This window comes from Bombina bombina, chromosome 5 (assembly GCF_027579735.1).
Source record: "Bombina bombina isolate aBomBom1 chromosome 5, aBomBom1.pri, whole genome shotgun sequence".
Lineage (NCBI taxonomy): Eukaryota > Metazoa > Chordata > Amphibia > Anura > Bombinatoridae > Bombina > Bombina bombina.
This window is the reverse complement of record NC_069503.1, coordinates 458045863-458064530: the sequence shown is the minus strand read 5'-3', so window position 1 is coordinate 458064530 and position 18668 is coordinate 458045863. Positions and strand designations below refer to the sequence as shown.

Below are 18668 nucleotides of genomic sequence, written 5' to 3'. Positions count from 1 at the left end.
GGGCCATATAAATATTTTTGGATCCAAATTTTTTTATGTTTGCTTATAGATTTTGTAAAATTTGTCAAGCCCTGCTGTAGGGTGTCTTTGCCTCCTCTTGGTTGCCATTGTGGACTCTCGCCACCATGAAAGAAAGGCATTTATCTAGGTATAAAAAAAAAAATATTTTTGAATGACTCACATTTTTATATCCTTGACTTTTCGATTTTCCCATTTCTTTTCTTTTGTGTAAGATTTCCCTAGAAGGGAGCGGCAAGATTTGGCCATTTCTGATCTCCAGATGTTTTAGCAGTAATCCGTTTCTAGGAGTCTTCTTTTTAATTCCCATCAACAAAAAACATAATAAATCATTATTTGTGTGTATTTATTTTGTTTCAAGACTATGTAATGTCCATTAGGTTCCAGTTATGACCTACTCTAAATTCCTGTTTTGAAAGAAAAAAAATATATATTTTTACTTATATTATGATGTCCTTTTATTATAACGAATCTCCTACTGCCATAAAGAGATGGAGGGAATCATGATTAGGTTGCATTGTTGTATATTTCTTCGTTGCTGTCTGGAGCTTCTACATATATGGCGAAATAGATTTAAAAGGACATGTCAACCCAGGGAGCTTGTGAATAAGTGGACAGACCGTTGTTATGCTTTAAAGGGACGGGAAAAACTAAATTCTGCAGGTATCTAAAGGGGAGTTACTGCAGATGTGCAAACATGTCAGCAATGGAATACAGTGAAAGTTAGATTTTTACATGGTGGCACCTATGACTGGAGGGAGTTAGGGAATACATCAATACTATCTTATAAAATGTATTTAGTGTTTAATGTCCCTTTAAAACATTGCTATCCAACATAAAAGCCAAAGAGAAATTCACAGACACACAAGTTTCAATAGATGAAAACAACAAGATAACATACTATTGCTTTGCTACTCACAATCCCGCCTTAATTATAATCCATATCTAAAACACTAACACATTTAAAGGGATATGAAACAGTTATTCTTTAGTAAAAACAAATATGTTAAATCAAAGGAAACATAAAAGGAAACGGATAGTGTTAAAGGGACATTAAACCCAAATTTTTTCCTTCATGATTCAGATAGAGAATACCATTTTAAACAACTTTCAAATTTACTTATATAATCTAATTTGCTTCATTCTCTTGATATTCTTTCCTGAAAAGCATATCTAAATATGCTCAGTAGCTTCTGATTGGTGGTTGCATGTATTTGCCTTATGTGATTGGTTCACCGATGTGCATTGCTATTTCTTTAACAAAAAATATCTAAAGAATGAAGCAAATTAGATAATAGAAGTAAATCAGGATGTTGTTTAAAATTATATTCTCTGTCTGACTCATGAAAGAAAAATTTCGGGTTTAATGTCCCTTTAAACAGCAAATAAATTGCTTGTTTTTCTTCCTAAATGGAAAGAGTCCACAGCTGCATTCATTACTTTTGGGAAATAAGAACCTGGCCACTAGGAGGAGGCAAAGACACCCCAGCCAAAAGCTTAAATACTCCTCCCACTCCCCTCATCCCCCAGTCATTCTTTGCCTTTCGTCCCAGGAGGTTGGCAGAGAAGTGTCAGAAGTTTCTTTTGTCTCTTATGGAAGGTAGTTCTCTTCGACATGGGACGGAAGTTTTAAGTAATCCTGTCGGCCTCTCAGTAAGGGTCTGGATGAAAGTTAGAGTCCGGAGATGCATTGAGAGTCTTTCTGCGAAACCATCCCGACTCATTTTAACAGCTCCACAAGCAATCAGCGTTGTCGAACTTTGCTTTGCTGCCTGCTTTCTTCTCTCACGTCCATGGCGGAGGCGCTGCTACTATTCGTCACACTTGACGGGCCGTGTTCCTGTTCCACGACATAGATTCCGGTAAGATCGTTTCATTTTACTTCATCTGTACGTATTTTAACGTATTGGTTCCTGTAAGGTACTATCCTTCGGGACTTATTAAGTATATATATATATATATATATATATATATATATATATATAGGGCCTCAGTGAGGCTCCTTTGGTATCTTGGAATCGAGGGTTAATATCTCCCGAGGGGGATTATTGAACAGGGTTTTTTTAATCATGTTTGTTATGTAAATCAATCTGCTTATGTGTAGTGTTAACTGGGCTCTTGGCTTGGAACATAAAGGCCTTTGGAAGTGACGCGACCTTATGGATGGGCGCGCTTTTTTTGGACTGTACAGTTCACCTTGTGACTGGACGTGTTTACATTCTGGTCTTCCATTTCTGCATTCCTGACTGTGTGGCGACTGAAAAATTAGAGTCTGGTTCTAGGAGGTGGTGAGTGCCCCAGCTATCGTGGGTGTCGTGTACGTTTACGTTTTTTCTTTAGTCCATATTATTATATTCATTCTCTAGCTATGGAGGATTCTGATGCTGACCCTGTTCAAATTTCAGATTCAGATTCTTCGACTTGTGAAGAATGCGAATTGGCCCCGTTGCAGCTCGTTTTTGCTTTCACATATTTTTGGCGATTATGCCTCTGCAAAGTACCAGACGTTTATTTGCGTTTGTGCTCATGCCTGATCGTCCCGGGTCTACCGGCCTTGGGTGGGCCTATACAGTTCCCTGCAGTTGTAGCTGTCCCTGAGTGTTGTGCCTTTGGTTACAGAATAGCGCGTCTTCGCGTTTTACTCAGACACGTTTTTGAGTTATTAGAGGATCCTATCCTTAACGGATACAGGAATCCGCAGTATTCTACTTTGAATGGCTCACCTCATTAGACATGAGGGGATGGCGTAATTTCCAAATTGTCTGCTTATTGAGATCTTTCCCAGTTTTTTGATGAGGAAGATCAGTGTTCCGTTTGGATGGCCCTGCGGGGGGTATGCCTGTTTTCTTCCTGGGCGTTAACCTACGGGTTACCTTATATTTTCTTTTATCCGGTTAGGATGCCTTTTTTAATTTCTATTATGTTTTTCCTTCGGGAACTACTGGGATTCTCTCTGGTTGCTTCTTCAGAAGTTTGTTAAAGGACACGTTGGTCCTTTGTTTGCCTGTTTTACCTTCCCCTCTGAGGGAGGATTTAGGCAACTTGACAGTTATGACCACAGCGGCGGCTGGTCCTGCTGGGATTCAGATCTTCTGTCCTGTGGCTTATTCAGACAAGTGCCGCCTGTCCTGCCTGGCTGGTCCAGTGGGGCGCTGAGTGCTCACATTATTATTTGTGTGTTTTCTTGTTTTTCTTACAAGTTCAGCTAGGCACTCTACAGGATCCGTATGGCAGGAAGGATTGTGTCAGTCCTTATTCAACCTTCAGTCTGGTTGACTGGGTTTCAGGTGTGCCACTGCTTCACTCTCTTTGCTTCGATTTCCTTGGGGCCTAGAGTTTCTTTCCTCTCTTGGGAGGATTGGGGGCTTAGCGCCTTCTTACCGCTGTTTTGGGCGGTTTGGCTTTCTAAGGTTCTGGAATTGTCCTTGGACTTGTTCCTGCTGTGGTTCTCTCCTTGAGACCTTTCGGAATTTCCTCGGGTTCCTTAAGGGGACCTGGTTCCCTTTGGTAGGCACATAGGCAGTGTGGTCTCCTTGAGCTCTGTTTAGGATTTCTTCCCCGGAGCTGGGGGGATGCTCTGCATCCTTCTACCATCTTCTCTGATTTTATTAGGGTTATGTGGAGACTAGCCTTTGTTCGAGTGACTTGTCCTCGAGGTATTCCCTTGTTCTGGTCGTCTTGTGGCTGTTCCGCCTAGGGCTCTAGTGACCTTGTTTCGGTCTTTGCTTCCTTAGCTCCTTGGAGCGTTGGACTCTGGCAAGGGGTGGTCTCATCTTTGGGTCGGGACTTGCGAGTTTTTCTCGTTGTCCATTTTTCTTGGACATTTTATGTTATCTCCCTGGGGTCTGGTTTTTATATCAGGGGATTTCAGTTCCAGGTTCTGGTTTGTTTGAGCTCGGACCTCTCCTTGCTCTGGTTCTTCCGGTGGCTGAGGTTCTTACTCAGCATTTCCCTTGTGGATCCCGTTGCGGGTTGTACCAAACTGTTAGGATCTAGAGCTGGTCTGGGGTTCCCCAGTTCCAGGAAACTTGGGCGGTGTCCTTTGGTTGGGCTAGTTGAACTGGTTCAGTTGGCCAAGGTTTTCTGCGTGCTGATGCCCCTTGGACTGCCTTTCGCCTATTGGTCGGTTTCCCTTGGTAGGCTTGCTGAAATAGTGCGATGGCTTCGCTGCTCTGCAAGCAAAAGGGTTTGCTGTAGAACCACTGCAGCTATGGCACCTTGCCTGTGTGCTTGAAAGTTAAAATCTTCAGGGGATTCCTTCCAGGTCAGGGCGTTAGTTTTGTTCTCTCAGTTCAGCTTATGGCTGTGTTCTGGGAGCAAGTGCTCTGTCCTTCAGGCCCTTTTGCCAGCCCCCTTTGTCTTGGGGGGGGGGTTGTATCCTTTCGGAAGTGTGGTCCCTATCTTAGGGCTTCTCCTGTCTTTAAGAGGTTGGGACAGACGGTTAACCTATTCGGAGAGAGGTACGCTCTCCAGGTTGTTCTGTCCATCTGGAGAGTCGTTGGCTCCGTCTTGAGTCTATGTTGGGCCTTTTAGCTAGACCTCTAGGTCTACGACCTTGTCGACAGTCTCCATGTGGGGTTTCGGGTTGGCATCCGAGCACTGTTTTTTCCGCTGGTTTTTTGAGCTGGTGTTTTTCTGGTCCCCTGGTTTCAGACCTGCTGATGCTTGGGCTTGGACGGCTGGAGGTAGGTCCTGAGATCCGTTGTTCTTTTCGGATCTTGGGGGCGCATTGGTCCTCGTTGAGGTTCTGGGCTCTCCTTTTATTTTAAAGACCTATGTGTAGGTCTGGCGATTTTGGTTACCTAGTGTGTGCCTTCTGTAGTGGAGGTTTAGCTCTCTACATTTTGGTAGTCGCTTCTAGCAAGTATTTCTTCTGGGTCTGCTACATGTAATGTTGCCTGAATACTTCAGTGTTCTAAGTTTGGACGATGGTTGGTCTCCATTTTCAGTTGTTCCTGAAAGGCGCTGGTTGACTTGCTGCCTGGTAAGTGAAGGGTTGCTCTTGGAAACCAGCTGCAGCTGTTTGTGCCTTGATCGTGTGCTAGCTAGCTGTTCCAATCCTTTGCAGGATGTTGGGAGAACCTTTTCTCTGTTCGGCTACCGGGTTCTAAACCTTGCGGTTTCTATTTGGATTGGGCGTTGCCTCCACTTGGTTTGATTTGTTTTTTTTTCCTTTTATGGCGTTTGTGGTGACCTTTCAGTTTCCATTTGGTTCTTCCTTGCCCTATTCCTTTGGGAGTTTCGGCTGGGGTTCCCTTCGCTAGTAAAGGGTGTGTGGTGAGAAACCGTCTGTTGGGCGACGGTGTCTCCCGGAGGACTGTTGGCTCAGTTGAGTCTGATGTTGCGGTCTCTAGCTAGGCTTCTGCGCTATCTGCTGGTCAGTGTCCTTGGGGCCTGTTACCATTACATAACTTGAGTTCTACTGTCACATGATTTATGCTGCTAATGTCCTCTTCTAAACATGGGTAATAAACTGGTTACAGCTAGAGCAGATGTTTCCTAGCAACACTTCAAAGGAAAAACTGGTCCGTTGCCTTCCTCTAGGAACCACAAACCCTTGTGAGGTTGTGACAGGAAGTAATGGACCCTTCACAAAAGAAATAAAAGGTAAAATACTTTGTAAATGATGAATACATATTGCAATAATTTCTATTAAGCATAACACACTGCTTAGTGCTTTTGTATTTCAATTAAACACACTTTTTTATCCTTTTAATGATACAACTTTGCAGACAATTGATAGAAAAATGCAAGTGCACAAAATTGATATTAGTAGAGAGTAGAATTCAAGAGCCCAGTGTTATAAGTGTATCCATCTAATTCATGTGTTTACTATTATGCGTTTACAGATAGGTTGAGAGTTCTGTCATTTTTAGTTTTAATTTTAATGATACATTGTGCAACAACCAATTGAAAAATTAAAAATTAATATTAGCTAATTTTAGCTCAATATTTTCTTAAATTTTAGCCGGGTGGTCAGAAAAATCAGCTGGGTGGTGTGCCCACTGAAGGCTAGATTATGAGTGGAGCGCTAATTTATTGTGGGCCCGCAAACGTGCGCAATAAATAACCAACCATTATAAGTGGCTGGTTATTGCTACTGTGAGCTTGCAGTAGCAATTAGCTCTCAGAAAATTAACCAGAGATCAGATCTCTGGTTAATTTTCTAAAAGTGTCGCAATTGGCCCCAAAATATATAACCAACCATTATAAGTGGCTGGTTATTGCTACTGTGAGTTTGCAGTAGCAATTAGCTCTCAGAAAATTAACCAGAGATTAGATCTCTGGTTAATTTTCTAAAAGTGTCCCAATTGGCCCCAAAATATAGAGTATTTTTATTTATGTTTTACGTTAAAAAAAAAAAAAAAAAAAAAAAAAAAAAACAGAGCAGTTTCTAAAAGTGGCAGGTGTGGTGTGTTAGAAAAAAAAAAAACGGCACTAAAAAGTGCCTTTACATTGCATTCTATGGGAACTGTGTGTTGTTCCCTGTAAATATATATGTATATGCTTATATACATATATATTTGTGTATATACACACATCTACACATAGATATATACGCATATATTCATATACATATATATTTACATTTGTTGGCCATCGCTGTGCGACTTTGCTGCGCTAGTTCTCATGGTGTGTCTCTATTGAGTGCATAACTTCCTAGCAATGCAAACGCGAGGTTGCGTTCACAATTGTGGGCCTCACATTCTCATTGCGGGCCACTTAAAATACCAGGCACCATTGTGTGCGCTGGTATTATGAGTGGAGCACAAATATTGCGTTCGCAAAGGCACAATTTTGCTATCCACTTATAATCTGGCCCTAAATAGATCCTGGGGTGATAACACTGAGTGATAATTCTAGGGGTTGTTCAGTACCCTCATAATTGTAAAACCGTCAGTTCTCGATGATGTCACAGGTGTTATAAAATTGCAGTGCGTGCCATTTTTATATGCCCGTTGGTTGGTCAAACAATGAAAGGTATTGGGAGCAAAATATTAATTTATCTTAGAAAAGTAGTAACAAGCTATAGACACTCCAGCCATGATCCTTTTTTAGTAGAAAGATTAGCTATCACCCTAAATTATAAGCCATAGAACCACACCTGTAATATGTCCGTTTCGGGGCTGGACTGACCTTACTTGGCGGGATCAGACTGATATACTTCAGGAAAGTTTTCTTCTGTGAAAAGCACACTGGTCTAAAAGAGGCTGCTTCCGGGTGGTAAATCGCCATAGAACAAGCCACTGAGCTGTTGTTCGTTCCTGGTAGAGCGCTTCTCTCTTTGTATGCAAATTATTATGACCCTGGGGAAGTCTCCCTATGGGTGATGGGGGAAACCAGACGTGGACTCCTTGCTCAGTGTGCTTAGAGGAATGTGGCTGCACCTCACTGACGAGGCCCATAGGAGGCCGAAATGATCGTCTGGGGTTGTCATGTTCCTTGTTCAGAGGAGAATTGCCTGGTATTTCGGGGCTGGACTGACCTTACTTGGCGGGATCAGACTGATATACTTCAGGAAAGTTTTCTTCTGTGAAAAGCACACTGGTCTAAAAGAGGCTGCTTCCGGGTGGTAAATCGCCATAGAACAAGCCACTGAGCTGTTGTTCGTTCCTGGTAGAGCGCTTCTCTCTTTGTATGCAAATTATTATGACCCTGGGGAAGTCTCCCTATGGGTGATGGGGGAAACCAGACGTGGACTCCTTGCTCAGTGTGCTTAGAGGAATGTGGCTGCACCTCACTGACGAGGCCCATAGGAGGCCGAAACGATCGTCTGGGGTTGTCATGTTCCTTGTTCAGAGGAGAATTGCCTGGTATTTCGGGGCTGGACTGACCTTACTTGACGGGATCAGACTGATATACTTCAGGAAAGTTTTCTTCTGTGAAAAGCACACTGGTCTAAAAGAGGCTGCTTCCGGGTGGTAAATCGCCATAGAACAAGCCACTGAGCTGTTGTTCGTTCCTGGTAGAGCGCTTCTCTCTTTGTATGCAAGTTATTTAGATAAGGCATATTTTATTTTTAAATTAATGGCAATCATCAGGTAACCCAATGCCCATGTGCCATAAGACTTATTTATTTATTTTTGCATGTTTTTTATACACTGTATTTTGTAGCCATCTAACTAGAATGGAAATTGATGACCTCCTGTTTTATCAAGAAATAAAACTAATTTGTGCAGAATAAAAACATCTTTAAATTGAACAAATTGTACTATAAGATGGCCGATAAGATTGACGGGCAGTCTAATCTTTAGTGAAACCATCTGGGCAAATTATGCAAGAATTTGTTTATAGAGTATTTCATTGAACTTGAAACCTTGCAGCCATTGACCCTCTTTTAATTAGAATTAAAAAAAAAATTTTTATGTAATGATGTTTTCTTCAGTTTCTAAATGTATTAAAGAGGCAGTCTACTTGTTTAAAAATATAGATAATCCCTTTATTACCCATTCCCCAGTTTTGCATAACCAACACTTATATTGATATACTTTTTACCTCTGTGATTACCTTGTATTCGCAGACTGCCCACTTATCTCAGAGATTTTTTTTTTTACAAACTTACATTTTAGCCAATTAATGCTGCTGCATGCATAACTTCATAAGAGTAAGCACGATGTTCTCTAGATGGCAAACAGGAACTAGCACTGTCTGACTGTAAAAAACTAATAAAATGCACTGAGATAAGAGGAGGCCTGCAGGGGCTTAGAAACAGGCAGAGGTTTAGAGGTTATAAAGTATATTAAAATAACAATGTTGGTTATGCAAAGCTGGGGAATGGGTAGTAAAGGTGTTTCTATCTTTTTAAACAATAAAAACATCAAGTAGAGTGGGTAGACAGATAAGTGAGATCCCTGGCAGTGTATCTTTTAAGGGCTATTTTCCATCTTAATGGGAGGAGAGTCCACTGCTTCATTCATTACTTATGGGAATTAAGAACCTGGCCACCAGGAGGAGGCAAAGACACCCCAGCCAAAGGCTTAAATACCTCCCCCACTCCCCTCATCCCCCAGTCATTCTTTGCCTTTCGTCACAGGAGGTTGGCAGAGAAGTGTCGGAGTAGTCTCTTATGGGGGGTAGTACTCTTCGCAATGGGACTGGAGTTTTAAGTAGTCCTGTCAGCCTCTCAGTGAGAGCATGGGTGAAAGTTAGAGTCCGGAGATGCAGGGAGTGTCGTCTCTGCGAAACCATTCTGACTCAGATTAACAGCTCCATAAGCAATCAGCGTTGACGAGTTTCGCTGCCTGTTTTCTGCTCTCAAGTCCATGTCAGGAGCGATGCTACTAACCTGTCACACTTGAAAGGCCGTGTTCCTGTTCCACGGCATAGATTCTGGTAAGATCGTTTCATTTTTTTATACATGTATGATAACGCATGAAGACAGGGTCACAGTGTGACTCCTTTTATCTGTATAGAATCAAGGGTTAATATCTCCTGAGGGGGATTATTGAATGGGGGGTAATAATCTTTTATGTTTGATTTTATGCTGCTTTATGTGTGAGATGTTATAGGCTCATAGGCTGTTATAGAATATGCAGGTTTCACTTTCACTTTGAGAGCCATGCAGCTTACAAGCTTGTCAGACAGAGCAGGAGCGATCTACATTGAGTGTAACGGTCGGGCTGTGACTAAAGAGCTGCCCAGATGCGCTCAGAGGGAAAACCAGACCCGCTCTGTAGAGCACAGAGGGCGGGTCTGAAAAACCCTCTTTTTTTAATAAAAATTCACAGGCAATATTATGTTATATAAAGCTAGCACTAATATAATGTTATATAATGCTGCACTATGTGCAGAATTATATAACATTATTTTCTAGGTTTACTGGCCCTTTAAGCTTGAGCTCTTCTCCAATACAGCATATAGAGTTTGTTTTTTGGGCACCGTATCTGAATCATGGAAGCTTATTTTTTACTTCCATGGGGTGTATTTATGTTGGTGACTTATGTGTTAAACCCTAAAATGAGAGGTCCAGTTAACAATTGGATAATAAAAAACTTTTTTTTTAAATTTGTGATAAAAAAATATATTCATTTAATTTTATAAATTAATAAGTAAATTACAGTAGCTCAGTCATCCCTTATTCTTTAATATTTAATAATGTGTGTTCTGTCCTAAAAATGTTCCTTTATGATTCAGACAGAGAATACCATTTAAACATGGTATACTGTGTTGAAGTGATACCTAGGTAGGCATCTGGAGAACTTGAAGGAACAGTGCTGCCATCTAGTGCTCTTGCAAATGGATAACACCTTGCAAAACTGCTGCTATATAGTGCTACAGAATGAGCCATCTTTTAAGCATATACATCCCTGATTTTCAACAAAAGATGCCAAGAGAGCAAAGAAAAATGGATAATGGGCGTAATAAAATTGCATACTCTATCTGAATTATGAAAGAAAAATGTTGTGTTTCATATCCCTTTAACATTTGTTTTTGTTTGTTGGTTTGTTTCAATTGTGTGTTATTTGTCTTCTCTATTTTATTTCTTATAGCAAGTGATTTACTTCCTGAATGTTTACTTTATTTCTATGTTAATGTCTTCTTTTTTTTATCTATTTAACAGAAAATTCAACTGAAAAGCACATGACAGTGAAATTTGTCCAGGACACTTCTAAGTTCTGGTATAAGCCAGATATATCAAGAGACCAAGGTAAAGATCTGTATCATTTATACGCTTACAGCATATTATTTACATAGCTTATATGCAGTCATAAGGGTCATTTTTTGTTACTATTTTAATATATTTAACACATGTTAATAATGTCATCTCATCATTAGAACTTTGGAATTGTATCATGCCGTTTAGTCACAAAGCTTGCTGGCTTTGATGTCTTTAGGAAGTGACACGTGGAGTCTGCTCCTTGTTTGCTAGTCATACCAAGCAATAAGTATTTGCTCATTATTTATCTTTAGCCTAACTTTGTATTTGTTATGTATTATTTAAATAAAGGTACACACAACCTGTTGCCCTTGTCAAAGAGAGTTTGTGAATGCTCACCACATACGCTGAGTGCCAGTGACAACACATGGTTCATTGGTTTAACACAAATACATAGGACACCATTGGACAACATGTGCATGAGGCTTACTCTAGTATTAGAAGAGAAGTTAGTTTCATTCACTAATAACTTAACTCCTTTTAATTACAAAATAATATGTCTTGCAATAAAATAACATTTTTAAAACAAATTACCATTTTGTTTGCTGCATTTGTTGTTGTTTTTTTCCAATAGTCAATCTTCACCCACTGCTTGCCTTGCTTGGAGGAAACATTCTGGACTTGTTACTGGAGTAGATAAGGCTTTCCACCTCCTTTATGTTAGTGTAAAGTGCATTGTTTTGCCGTTTTTATCGGCTGAATTTAATTAGGGCTATATATGTAGCAGGGTTAGCCTTTAGAAATGTACTGTGTGCATTTCCGGTTCTGAAAACTAGAAATGACGTGATTTACAGAGCTAAATTACATGAACAAATAACTAAAGAATACTGCAAAGTTGTTTTATGATGCAAAACTACATATTTTATATTAAAATATCAAGGTATATACTGTCCCTTTTAAAAACAACGCATATTTATTTAAATGTAGTCCAACGATGGAATGTGGGGAGACAGAAACTTAACTAAAATTAAAATATAACTTTTATTGGGGTTTATAGATAAAACATAGGAAAAAATAGAATTTTAAAGTTACTCTCAAGCTTCGACTGTAGTCAAATAAAATAGTGTGGCAATAATACATGTACAAAAAAGGAAACAAGAAATACTCTTAGGTTAGGTTTATCTGTTAGAATTTAAGCTTGCTTCTCCAATGTGATCAGAGAAAAAGAACTATTCGTTATATTACTGAATAGAGCGTGAATACAGGTCCAAGACAAACTATATTTATCAAAAATGGTTAATCTAGACCACTCAGGTATTGAAGAATTCTACACCTTAGTATATTAAGTGGATGATATCCACTTCTGTTAGCTATGATAAACACTTGGTCCTTTGTAAATTACTGATTATCACAGTTTGTGTAGCAACCTACTAAGAAAAGTTGTATGGCTCATATACTGTCCACACAATTATTTTATACCACGGCTATTGTAAAAATCATTGGTATGATCATATTTATTTATTAGCTATAGGTACAGTAAGTGTTGGCTGCCTAGATTATACGTCATTTAGTCACCATACAAGTTGTGAGTATTAAAGGTATTGTCTTGGCTCAATTGCACTAGCAAGTTTGTACAGCGTGAGTTAATAATTTATGTATCTAAAATTACACCTTAGTAATAGGTCATTGACTAGAGGTGTATTCGTAATTACAAGTGGTGTTTCGATACACTTATTCTTTCTGATCAGAGCAGGGGTGATACTATATCCGTATGGTTATATAAGAGCAAAAGTCCCGTTGAGCATGTATTCACTTTGTTTCAACTGAGACTGGGTGCCTTAATAGTTGCAGGTGTTACTATGTATTTAAATTCTAATATGCGTTAAATAACTATATTGATGATATCTGTCTAAATGGTTGTAGTGAGTCACTGACTTCGTAGCCTTTATTGATATCAGTGCCTGTGTGACATGAAGCACTTTGCGGTACCTTATATAAAGTAAAACTAAAATGCCGTTTTATTATTACTTGAGCGGCTAAATGCAAATAATTGGAGAATTAACCGCAACGCGGCTGTTGTCTGGAACCTGCCTTGTCACGGCGTTAATAACACTTGTGCAACAATAGAGGCCACTGAATTTAAACTAGATGGAAAAGACTGAAGTTGTAAAATGTAACTTCGTTAACAGTTTAGCCGATTTGTTTAAGATACGCTGGGTACTAATTCGTAGTTATACTTGACACTTAAATGGAGTGTCAAATCTATAAGAAATGCACCATGCTATATTGTGCTTTTGTGCAATTGGTTAAATTTTTGTGCTGGTTACTTGTTCCAGTTGTAATCTATCAAGTGAGATTTAGTGCGGTTGCACCGCTTGCATCATTGCTAAACAAGTAATAGATGTACCTCTTGCACTTGTGCTTGCTTACGGTATAGGGTTAAAGGTAATACCATCGGCTTACCACTGCATGCTGGTTAGTCAAAAGAATATATAATTTAGTGGGTGTGACTTGTCTTTCAACACACTGTTGTTTGACATTAATAACCGACGGACTCCCTGCACTGAAACTATGTCGGCAATTCACTTCTTACTGCATTGAATGTTGTGTGTGCACTTGCTAGTGATTGAAATATTGAATGTGCTACCCGGTGTGGTCAGGAATTGCCTGTGAGAAAGAGCATTCTGACATACCTAGATACTTAGTATTTAAATATAGAGTAAATAATGCCAATTATTGTACACTATGCCAGATATGGCTATTGCATATATGTGAACAGTTATAAATGCATTCTGGACTAGTGCCTGAAAAGACTACAGTAATGAGTTCGAAAGCTTAAGGCTTACTAAAAACACAGGAGCTCCTAGGACTCCTCACCATTGCCCTAGCGTCCCTAACATGTTTCGCCGGGTAGCACATTCAATATTTCAATCACTAGCAAGTGCACACACAACATTCAATGCAGTAAGAAGTGAATTGCCGACATAGTTTCAGTGCAGGGAGTCCGTCGGTTATTAATGTCAAACAACAGTGTGTTGAAAGACAAGTCACACCCACTAAATTATATATTCTTTTGACTAACCAGCATGCAATGGTAAGCCGATGGTATTACCTTTAACCCTATACCGTAAGCAAGCACAAGTGCAAGAGGTACATCTATTACTTGTTTAGCAATGATGCAAGCGGTGCAACCGCACTAAATCTCACTTGATAGATTACAACTGGAACAAGTAACCAGCACAAAAATTTAACCAATTGCACAAAAGCACAATATAGCATGGTGCATTTCTTATAGATTTGACACTCCATTTAAGTGTCAAGTATAACTACGAATTAGTACCCAGCGTATCTTAAACAAATCGGCTAAACTGTTAACGAAGTTACATTTTACAACTTCAGTCTTTTCCATCTAGTTTAAATTCAGTGGCCTCTATTGTTGCACAAGTGTTATTAACGCCGTGACAAGGCAGGTTCCAGACAACAGCCGCGTTGCGGTTAATTCTCCAATTATTTGCATTTAGCCGCTCAAGTAATAATAAAACGGCATTTTAGTTTTACTTTATATAAGGTACCGCAAAGTGCTTCATGTCACACAGGCACTGATATCAATAAAGGCTACGAAGTCAGTGACTCACTACAACCATTTAGACAGATATCATCAATATAGTTATTTAACGCATATTAGAATTTAAATACATAGTAACACCTGCAACTATTAAGGCACCCAGTCTCAGTTGAAACAAAGTGAATACATGCTCAACGGGACTTTTGCTCTTATATAACCATACGGATATAGTATCACCCCTGCTCTGATCAGAAAGAATAAGTGTATCGAAACACCACTTGTAATTACGAATACACCTCTAGTCAATGACCTATTACTAAGGTGTAATTTTAGATACATAAATTATTAACTCACGCTGTACAAACTTGCTAGTGCAATTGAGCCAAGACAATACCTTTAATACTCACAACTTGTATGGTGACTAAATGACGTATAATCTAGGCAGCCAACACTTACTGTACCTATAGCTAATAAATAAATATGATCATACCAATGATTTTTACAATAGCCGTGGTATAAAATAATTGTGTGGACAGTATATGAGCCATACAACTTTTCTTAGTAGGTTGCTACACAAACTGTGATAATCAGTAATTTACAAAGGACCAAGTGTTTATCATAGCTAACAGAAGTGGATATCATCCACTTAATATACTAAGGTGTAGAATTCTTCAATACCTGAGTGGTCTAGATTAACCATTTTTGATAAATATAGTTTGTCTTGGACCTGTATTCACGCTCTATTCAGTAATATAACGAATAGTTCTTTTTCTCTGATCACATTGGAGAAGCAAGCTTAAATTCTAACAGATAAACCTAACCTAAGAGTATTTCTTGTTTCCTTTTTTGTACACGTATTATTGCCACACTATTTTATTTGACTACAGTCGAAGCTTGAGAGTAATTTTAAAATTCTATTTTTTCCTATGTTTTATCTATAAACCCCAATAAAAGTTATATTTTAATTTTAGTTAAGTTTCTGTCTCCCCACATTCCATCGTTGGACTACATTTAATTTACTCTTATCATTTCTATGTGACCTGGGAGTGCTATTTCTGTGTATACTTTCTTCTTTTGGTAGTATAAATTCAAGGATTTACACACAGCACCCATATTTAGCCGCATTAATAGGCCATCTAGATATAAGGCTATTCCAGCCAGCTAGATACCAAACCAGGCAGGTCTCTTTTACACCAGTAGTGCCATTGGTAACCTTCTCTTTGCATATTTATTTAAAGATGTAGTGTGTAGATTAGAAAAATGTCTATAGGTGTTTTGAGAGGTGAGTTATTAGTTGTAATATTGCGTTAAAGGGGTATTCTAAAGCAGAGAAATTACGTACTCTAATTCATAGAACATGTATTTGTTTGCGTTACTGACCCACAAAGGATAAAGTCCTCCCTTTCCAATAGTTAAACACATAAAACATTTACTTTATAGATTTTTATGTCCCTTTTAGACTTTTTTTTATATGTGTAATAAAGCAAATCCAGATCTTTGTGTGTTGCACATTTACTCACGGCCATATAGCATACATTTATACTGTGTCTAGTCCCTTTGAATACAGGCGTCTGCATTATCTGCCATTACTGGAGCTATGTGGACCTAATAGCTATTTAGCTGATTTTAAGAAGTGGCCGATATTCAGCCTAAGTACAATTTTTAGTGCCTCATGGGACTTTCCTCTAGTCTTAAAAGCTTTTATGGTTTCTCCTTTTAAACCATTACAGCAAGCATCCCTTTGGGATCTTTACCTAAAGACAGTATTTCTTTTTACTGCTACTTCAGCAAGATGAGTAGCTGGGTTACAAGTTCTATACTGCTACTCACTTTGGTTCTATTGAGATAAGGTCATTTTTTTTTGTCCAGAACCTAAATTGCAGTGGTTTCTAAATTTTCATGCTGCTCAAGGTATCTGCTTCCAGGATGTTGTCCTGATAAAAGGCCATTAAAGGGGATATGACTATACAATTTGTTGTGGCTTAATGTCTTCACATCTGTATTGCTTAGATAAAAGAAAGGAGGCAAACTCTTAAAGTACGTCGTAAAGGCAGTTTTCTTACAAAGATTATAACCTCCAGATGGACTGTTTGATTATCACCGGCTAAGTATATCAGTGGAAGTAGACTTATTCTACAATGGCAGCTGTAGCATACATTTCTCCTAAGAACTTATGTAAAGCAGCAGTGTGGCATTCTCCCCATATTATCTTAAAGGGACAGTCTAGGCCAAAATAAACTTTCATGATTCAGATAGAGCATGTAATTTTAAACAATTTTCCAATTTACTTTTATCACCAATTTTGCTTTGTTCTCTTGGTATTCTTAGTTGAAAGCTTAACCTAGGAGGTTCATATGCTAATTTCTTAGACCTTGAAGGCCACCTCTTTTCAGAATGCATTTTAACAGTTTTTCACCACTAGAGGGTGTTAGTTCACGTATTTCATATAGATAACACTATGCTCGTGCACGTGAAGTTATCTGGGAGCAGGCACTGATTGGCTAAACTGCAAGTCTGTCAAAAGAACTGAAACAAAGGGGCAGTTTGCAGAGGCTTAGATACAAGATAATCACAGAGGTTAAAAGTGTATTAATATAATAGTGTTGGTTATGCAAAACTGGGGAATGGGTAATAAAGGGATTATCTATCTTTTAAAACAATACAAAATCTGGTGTAGACTGTCCCTTTAAACACTACAAACTGGCTGTACATGCCTCTGGCTGAAATCTAATTCTGGAGAGACGTTCTCCGTTCTTTATTGGATTAAAATTTCCCCTAAATATTATATCTTTATTTTATTTGCTTTTTCTTACCTATACTAGCTTGTGATCTTTGTTGGTGAGTACTACTAGGATGAGCCAAGACAACTGAGAAAAAAAATCATTTTTACTTATGTTTCCATTTCTTGACAAATAAACATTTAGTGCAATTTCAATAAAAAAAAAATATGGACAAGTCAGAAAAGGCTTTGGATTTTCTATCTTAACCTTAACCTTTTTCTGACTGTATAGGTTTTTGGGACTATATTGTTGCTCTCTATATGGGATGCCCCTTTATCTGAGCTCAGACTTATTATTGTCAATCATTGTCATCTATATTATTTGTCATATATGTTTTTCATTGTTTTCTCAAAATAATTTTTTTAAAATATTCAACATTAGATTGTGTTTAATTCTGGTAAGTTGCTATACAGACCCAGCAATATTGCTCTACACATCCTTTGGATTAAAATAGTATTTTATACATATCATATGCTTTGATATATTCTTTATTGTCTTCTATAGACGTTTATCCTCTCAGCTATATTTTTCACCTAACAACTATGTGTTGAAACTATGTGTTGTTTTTTGGTCATCATACATTAACATTAATATTCGGTTTGTGCCCAACATTTGGACCAGCACACCTAAGCCCCCACTGGGTGGCGCTCCTATGTCTCTGTAATTTTTTGGATGTTATACCACTACTCTGTGGGTGTTATGTGTAGTTAATGGGGTAAAATGAATACTCTGTGTTTTTACTTGGAACCAGGGGGGGGTGTAAAAGTATTTCTGTCTGTATGTGCTATTGAAATTCAAAGGCATTTAAATTATCTGTGTGTGTTACTGGCAGACAAGGGGATAAAATCACTGCTCAGTTATGAAAAATATGTAAGGCTGGGCCTAAGGGAATGCTGTTGTGGGACCTCACCTACCACCAGTCACCTACAGTTCTTTCAGTATTTTGTGCTGGATAATTGCCACCTCTAATTCTGAATTAGAACAAATCAGTTTAAAAGGAAAACCATACTTTTTTTTTTTTTTGCTGCACTTCTAATCCTTGTGTCAAATAAAATGATAGTTTCCTGTCCTGCGGCTGTTTTTGTAGTGCCTTGTACATTCAATACATTACATAATTATTCATGGTTAATATTTGCCGTCATTTAGCTGGCAAAATGCATTATTAGCTTAAGAATATCTAAAATGTCCTATAATTATATTGTCATAGTCTCCGAAGAGAAATTGAACTGCTATGATCTTGAACGTGTTTTCAGTTGACAGAAAAACAAGTGTAGTAAAAATACAATTTATTCGTTCTTCCGAACATGCCCATACTGGCCAAAAAAATTCACATTCTCTCTTCAGTGGATTTGTTTGTGGAGATTCGTACTTGCTTATACATGTTTAAGAATACTATGACATTTTTTTCTTAAGTAGGTTATCAACAAGTAGTAATTTCTGCAAAACTGTGTTTTGATGTTTGTGAATGTAATGCAACAGTAGAATATATTTTTCTTATAATATTGCTATTCTGTACATATTAGACACAGTAGGATAGAGCTTTTAAAATCCCTCAAAATTTGTATTAGTTTTAAAGAGACATAGTAGAAAAATTAAATACTCGAATTATAATGCCGTGGAACTCTCTGTTTAACCCTTGCAAAGGGAACCATAAGCATCCGAGCTAAACACGGTTGGTGATTGGCTGGGTTTCCTGCTCAGAATCAGC

At 38.4% G+C, this 18668-nt stretch overlaps 1 protein-coding gene across 1 annotated transcript in view; it reads left to right on the top strand.

The window, feature by feature from the left end:
• TNS3 (tensin 3) overlaps positions 1–18668 on the top strand; it is a 588043-nt gene that overhangs the window by 538863 nt on the left and 30512 nt on the right. Inside the window, exon 24 of the mRNA XM_053714333.1 lies at positions 10580–10666. Coding sequence (XP_053570308.1) covers positions 10580–10666 — 87 coding nt within the window. The remainder of the gene's footprint in view (positions 1–10579; positions 10667–18668) is intronic.